The sequence below is a fragment of the Micropterus dolomieu genome, linkage group LG09 (genome assembly GCF_021292245.1).
Source record: "Micropterus dolomieu isolate WLL.071019.BEF.003 ecotype Adirondacks linkage group LG09, ASM2129224v1, whole genome shotgun sequence".
Classification (NCBI taxonomy): domain Eukaryota; kingdom Metazoa; phylum Chordata; class Actinopteri; order Centrarchiformes; family Centrarchidae; genus Micropterus; species Micropterus dolomieu.
In genome coordinates, this window is record NC_060158.1 from 19,791,500 (window position 1) to 19,799,122 (window position 7,623).

At 42.2% G+C, this 7,623-nt stretch overlaps 1 protein-coding gene across 1 annotated transcript; it reads right to left on the reverse strand.

Annotated features, from left to right (window-relative positions):
- Positions 1-1,074: 1,074 nt before the first annotated feature.
- On the reverse strand, positions 1,075-4,070 carry hoxa11a (homeobox A11a). Its single transcript, XM_046059497.1, has 2 exons — positions 3,230-4,070; positions 1,075-2,429 (listed from the first exon to the last, which is right to left on the reverse strand). Exons 1-2 carry the CDS (start codon positions 3,894-3,896, stop codon positions 2,197-2,199), a joined length of 900 nt encoding a protein of 299 aa, XP_045915453.1. The 5' UTR covers positions 3,897-4,070; the 3' UTR covers positions 1,075-2,196.
- Between the last annotated feature and the right edge of the window lie 3,553 nt (positions 4,071-7,623).

Genomic DNA, 7,623 nt, shown 5'->3' on the forward strand with positions numbered 1-7,623 from the left:
CTCCAATTGTACAAATGCTCCAGACTCTCAGACAACTTTTATGGCCGCGTTGCCTCGGCAACGGGGAGGATGTCCCGTAATTAGGGACGGAATTCCAGCGCGCAGTAAAGGATGCGCAAGGCAAGGCCGGACTATGGCAGAGAGAGGCAACCATAAACTTCAGCCTCTCTCCCCGCGTTTATGGCCCTTTTGACTGTCATATATGAACGCCAATGCGCTGCGGCTAGCTCCCATAAACACAGTGATAACAACAGCAAATATGGCGACCCTCGCCAAAGGAGACTGCTGTTGGAACAGTGTTTCCAAAGCCAATCAGCGAAATGACAGCTTACGCACAAACAGACTTCAGTGAGAGGGAGACATAGTGAGAAACAAATGTGTGCACGGTGAAATGGCGAGTGTTTGGCAACAGTAAATTTTAAGGAGGTGGACCTACAAGCTATCCACAGTGGTTCAATAACAAATATTTTCCTTGAGATGGAATGCAAAAGTTGTAAAATATCGTATGTTGCTAAAAAAATATCGAGAAGTGGTTCAAAACAATTGCAAAACAGCACAAACATAATTTAAGATCACAATAATTACATACCTTATCAGTTTATATCTAACAATAATGACATTCCTTATCAGTTTATATCTAAATTTGATCCATGGAAACCCATAATTAAAGATTTAAGATAATTTGATAACATCCAACAAGAATCGGTAATTTCATTACTTAATTTGTTACTAAACAGGTTCTATTTGCATCAGGTAGTGTGTCTGTGTGTCTCTCCATAAGGTTGGACGGTTCATAATTTGCATGAGAGCCCTCAGGTCTGCTGCACTCTGTGTGTATTTTTTTTAAACACTACACCAATGTTTGCTATACCATTGCTCCCATTGTGATAATTCTACTGCAATCAGTGTGAGCGTATTGTGTTGATTTTGCGTGCTTAAAATGTTTCACTTGTGCCTATTTGTATTCACCAAATGTGTTCCATAGCTATAATTTTAAAAAGAAGAGCTTGTGAAAAGACAGAATGACCACGCAGAAATAGATTATTTTTGTCAATAATCTTGTCATTTGTTTTTTTTTTTTTTTTATTTGGAAATATAGTATAATACACAATAGTTTGGGCATACCAAGCAATTGATTCAATGCAATGACCCTGACCAGCCTTGCCCTGACAGCACACTTGAAAATGTTGCTTTATATGTTCTTTAGACAGCAAGCACCAAAAGAGAGTCATGAGAAAAATATTCTGTTATGCGTATCAATATGAGACCGAGGAGGCCCGCTGCATATATACCTGTGTGAATATGTTGGGCGTGTACCTCAGTGCAACTCCACACGGATCCAGTAGATAAGCTTATCTTTCTGGTTTGGCCTGCATCATCAATACTGGACTGATAGTCTCCAAAAATCGAAAGGGACAACATGGGTTAAGGTATTGAAAGATACGCAAAATATAAATACTTATAGCCCTCATTCTGCAGGCTACAGGAAAAGACGCCAAGAGCTCGTTTTGAGGTCAGCCCAGACTGAACACGGAATCCCAAAAGCCCGCCAGTAATAATGGACTTTGACTTGGTTAGCCGTGACATGAAAACGAGATAGTGAACGAGTGGCTACAAAATAAATAAGCACACAAAACAGAAACACATTACATTCTCATCCGTTCGGACTCAATATTTGGTCACACCAATATAGAATCAGTTTTTAAAGTCGCCATCATCCTAAATCCACCACTTTTCTGATTTTAAAAACAGAAAAACGCGAATAAAATAAAATCGTTGATTAAAGAATACATGGGGTCAGTCAATTGGTGACTCCTAATTTTTGCCCAAGAGAAAGGAAAAATAAACAAGGCGTCTGTGAGTCACAATGATATCAACATGGGCCCTCGCAAGCACACAGTCCTGGCTAGGACAAAAATCCTTTTCTACATTTTTCCCAATAAAGAGTTTGAAGAGCGGGATCAAAGTCCACAGACTGTCTTAATTCATGCTCACTCTTGAGGCAACTCTGATCACAGGAGACTGTTGTCCTCGAACTTGAAATTAACCATTGAGCAGTGTAGCTGCTGCAGTCGCGGCCATTGTGGTACACAATGTACACTTGGAAAGTCACAGCCGGAGAGTCAGTCTGTCTGTAAACGCAGTCAGCCCCACAGCAGAGGACCTTGGAGGCTGTGACGGTGCTGATTTTGACCCCTAAAGTAGGGGGTTAGACGTATAATATTGTAATCTATCTCTGTTCAGTTTCTTCTCCTTCATGCGACGGTTTTGAAACCAAATCTTCACTTGTCGGTCGGTGAGGTTGAGCATCCGAGACAGTTGCAGGCGTTTCTCCTTGTTAATGTATACACTGAAAAAGAATTCTCTTTCAAGTTCTCTGATCTGATATTTGGAATAAGGGCACCTTTTCTTGCGGGTCCTCTGTCCATCTGGAAGGCACAAAAAGACAAGTACACCGGTCACAGAATAATATAAACATTTCAAATTAGCCATGACTATGTTACAAAAAAAAGATTTATAAGCCCTGGACGTTGCCCAGATTACGTATGGGCGGATTTCCTCTGCATTAATAACATATTCCCCATTTCAACATTTCAAGTGTAGTGATATTATATCACACTGTCAAGATTACTAAACCATAGGTTCGCTGGATAATAATACACTTGGGCTTTGACCTTTCCTAGCAAATGAAAACAACAAGCTCACTTTTAAATATGCGCAATAATTAATAATAATAGCTAAAGAAAAAGGAGACCGTGCTGCATGAGACAGTTTATATGAACATATTGGTTTGGTTTTACAGAACACAAAAGGGGAAATGTACAAAGTCCATGATAGCTTTAACACAAGAGCTCGTGTGTGCTAAACCTTAAACCACCCTAATTACATGCAAGTGCTCTTTTAACTCTAAGAACCCGTGAAACAGGCATGTTTATAACACATGGAATTAATGCAGGTCTGTCTTTGGAATTCACATTCATATCTGGGTGTTTTTTGGAAACGTCAGGGAGTGTTATAGAAAAATCACTGGCCTGATGTCTTTCACGGCCAATTTCAATTCCAAACACGTGATCCTGCAGTTTATAACAAAGTTTTGTTGGGGGGTGGGGGGGTCTACAGGCCCTCTATAAACCTTATATGCTTATAAAACAGCATATAAAAATTTTAACAGCAGCGCGCAAGATTGCAAACTTTCTCTCATAACCTAGGCGCTGACTTTAATACGTACTGCTGCTGCTGGATTTCTCCTCATTGTTGCCGGAAGATAACTCCGGGCTGCTCCTCTCATCCCGCTGCTCCTTCGCCTCGGTATCCCTGCACGACGGCGCGTCCTCCGGCGCAGAGCTGGGCTGTTTGGTCGGTGTTTTGTCCCCTGAGTAGCCATTTGTGGAGGAGCTCTCCGACGCATTCCCGTACGCCGTCTCGTAAAACTGATCGAAGGCTTGTGGCAGGACGCCATTTCTGCCCACGTTCCCGTAGAAATTGGTGGCAGCGGAGCCTGTGCCCGTATGGTGGTGGTGGTGGTGGTGGTGGTACGCGGCGGCTGCGGCTGCGGGGCTGTTTTTACCGAACATGTCCCCTACGACGGCAGTTTGCGCCGACAGACAGTCCCGGTGCACCATGTCCTCCGCGCTGGGGTAGCACTGGGGCAAGTTGCCCCTGTGCGGCCATTTACCGGACGCGTCAATGGCTGCATAGTCCCTGAACGTCACCTCTCTGACGGGTTGGACTTGCGGCAGGTTAGAGGAGTAGGAGTATGTCATGGGGCGGGTGGACGGGGTCTGGGATAAAAACGAGGGTAGACCGGAGAAATCAGCCCCCGCCGATACGTAATAAGTGCAACTGGGTAAATACATGTTCGATCCGACGGGGACCCTTTCGTCAAAATCCATCATCGTAGTTCACCCTCTACTATAACTCTATGTTGGGGTTTGATTCGTCTATAACCGCCCTGAACATGGCTCTGAAGCGCCGTGCCTCCTGCCTCTTTGAAGCAGGTTCGCTAAGCAGAAATTTGGAGACGTAAGCTGACGTGGAGAGCCATCTCCGTCCACTCCACGGAGGAGGAGGTCACGTGACTACACCGCAGAAATTGACAGATTTTCAGGCTGCGTATATGTGTGTGCGTGCCTGCGTGCGCGCGCGCGTGTGTCTGTGTGTGGGAAAGAGAAAGAGTGTGTGTAAGATACATGACTGCTATGTGTCCTAAGTCTTGACATTGGTTGTTTATCGCCATGTCGGCATAAAAATTAATTCTTTAGCATGCAACGAAGGCAGAGGAAGAGATAACTATTCTTTGATGCTGGCTGTTAGAAGAGAGATTTCAATCGAAGCTTTAACCAAAATATAGTTATCAATTTCCCAGATGTTCTGTGCTTTTCCACCCTCAGATTGCCCTGAAAACAATATGTGCGCGTGTTTTAAGCTTTTCTGATTCTCCGCGTTCTGATGTTACATGTAAAATGAGTAAAATAAATAAACAGGTTTCTTCCAGCCAATTTTCCAGAGCCATACCTGACACCAACATTAACTAAACCAGTATTACTGTGCATAGATAACATGGACCTGAATTGGAGGAAGGACACCACCAGCTTATCTCTAAAGTCTGCTTTTAGAAATGTCTTAGTCATCATCATTTGGTGGTTTTACAACGTAGCATTTGGCCCAGTGGGCATTTGGTTATCAGGGTCATGTTCAAAGTAGCGGCTAATGTTTCAGCTGGCTACAGCCTTGTGTTAGCACCAGTATAACAAAGACCAAACTGAAATGTTGAAGAAATAAATAAAGGATATGGTGTCATAGAATACACATTTAAGGCAAAAAATGAACTTTGTTCTGTGAAATCGTGCAAAAAATGAACAGGTATTTTTAATTGTGTTGAGATAATACATAATAATAAATACATTTTATTATTGTAATATGGTATTTATTTGTGACTAACAATAGACGAAGCCGACATATACGTCTCAGAAAAGACCGGAGGCTCGCCTACAATCATGAACATATTCTTGCTACTTCAACAGTGAAACGCTAAAAGCTCTTTATTATTATAAAACTACATTTTTGAATGATCCTCGTCTTTCTGCTCTGTTTTGCTTCATATTTACATGCAATAGATCCACTAACAGCTCCAAATGGCTCAACATTCAAGCCTGCTGCACTTTTACGCAAGGCTATTTCTTTACGTTTTGGTGCAAATACTTATTCAACTGTGCGTCGTTCAGTAAGAAGACAGCTTCCAAAATTTCACAAGACACGTTTATGTGCTGATGAATAATAATTTCCATCAGATGCCTATTTTGTTCTATTTATTCCCATGACGGGTATATGCATACATTGCCTAAAACTCATCAACATGCACGCAAAACCAGAGGGGCAAGCATTGTTTCTAAAGGGTTCATGTTGCGCAGGATTTAAAAAATCAAAAATACAGTGATAGTCCGAAATATACAAGCAACATTTTTAAATTTAATTTAAAATTCTAATTGTGAATAATTAAAATATCCACGGTCTATAAATTGCCATACAAGGCTACGCAAATATTTTTAGATTAAAGGTTTATTTTCCAATGAAGATAGTTCTCAGTATCTTTTGAAATGCAGGAATTTGGTAAATATGTCCCTGTGCACATTCCCTTGCTCTCTGCTCTGAGGCCACCGTGGAGCTTGTTTTGGACAGGCTGCAACCTGACTCTAATGTGCTGTGAATAAGAGACCTGAGCTCGGATTAAGACCGCCGCGGCTTGCCTGGACCCACAGCCCGATGTGCACATTGGGGATCCAAGGGGCTCCTGATGGAAGGCCTACATGTGAAACACAACCTTAAAATATCACACACTTAAGACGGTGCAAGCAACAAGTAATGCCCCGTGAGTGTACCAAAACACTCAAAAAACATGCAATCTGTGCTATCCACCGTCCTGCTTGCAGGCCGTTTTATATGGATAAATTGCAGGGGCACAAACAACTGGAGTGTCTTTGAGACCACACGCTCCGCCTCTTAGTCAATCCAGACAAATTCTACGAGTTGTGCTGAAGCTTTTACGCTGTAATTGAGCACAGGATGCACAGGAAAACCAAAGCCAGCTCTACACAGACCTGCGTTTTTATAGCTGCTATAGTATTCTGCTGCGCCTTTTTTTCCCCCTGACAGACAGACACCACAAAACTGGTCAAGCGTGATAGGAAGTCGCCACCTACACGGACTCAAAGTCAGCAGCTGAGGATTTTCAAAGACATAGAAACATATCATTTCTGTACATAACTACGGTAAGATTTCTACTTACAATAGATAAGTATCGTTAACCATTTGACTAAATTAATTTAAACAATTACCCAAAAAAAGAGAAAATAATAAAAAATTAAACGCCACATTTCTGTCAAATGTCAATTGTATTAAAGTAGGTCGTTCTGCTGATCGTCTCACCATCCTTGTGCGGTATTTGGCCATCAAAACTGGAGCCTGGCGCTGCGTTAAAGCTCTCAAAGCCAAAGCTTTGTCTGTACGGTCGACTTCAAGTTCGGGGGAGGGAGAGGGTCCTCTGCAGAGAGCAAAGGGCCCACCGTGCCCCGGATGGAGTTCCTTTAATTGCTTTTGCATTTAGGAAGGCTTAAGGTTACAAGATTGGTCGATAATGTGAGCCTGTAACGCTAAGTCGAGAAAAAGTCAAATTAACTTCACCTTGCATTAATAGAGTTTAATGAGATGTAGGCCTCTAATACACTATCTGGTGTAAGTTTGATTTTGACTCCAAATCTCTTAATAGTTACTAACTCATGACCGTACTTGGGAGAATTGTTCTCATCAAAACCCCTTTGGTTGATAATAACTTCCTCTAATGCGCCTTATGCAAAGAAAACATTCAGTTTGTTGCAGACTTTGGACAAATAGAAATATAATGATAATTACAGGCCATGCCTGACTGTGAAAGAGATTTGATATGGAGGTAGACAGAATCAGTGTATTTACTCAGGGATAGTGTTTTCTTGGCCTTTAAGTCCTTCGCACTGTCTTTCTACCTAAGTGCGCGCACACACACGCACGCACGCACACACACACGCACGCACACAAACAATTGGCTTATGATGTTTAGATTAATTCAGACACTAAAAGCTCACTATAATATGATTTTACAGATATCGACGCAACCTATTTAACTTTAAATGAAGTGTAAATCCCTTCCTGGAGTGATAGAACCGCAGTGGTTTTGTCGGGAAAAGAAAGCGACGTACAGATAGCCCAATCAACATGCCATAAAACCTTGTTAGACAACAAGTAAACAATCAAGTCTGGGGAGGAACTGACAGTACAGTTTAACGCCACGTCAGGTAGGCCTATAGGCTGAAAAGGAGGCTCAATTGGCGCCCTCAGTGTCTTGCAAAGAAACCTCCTGTAGTTTAAGTCTTGCAAAGAAATGAAAAGCCCCAGAGCTTTAGTACAGGCTGTTTTGTTGTCTTCATTTTGTGGTAGAAAGAAGGGCCACCCCACCTGCGCCTCAAAGCATCCATTGACTATATTCTATAAGCTCTAAATGAAAACACCATCTCTAGTGAAGTGTGCTGAGCAGGAGGCCGAAAAGGTACAGTGTGATTATACAAAAAGAAGACTGGTGCCAACTGCGGC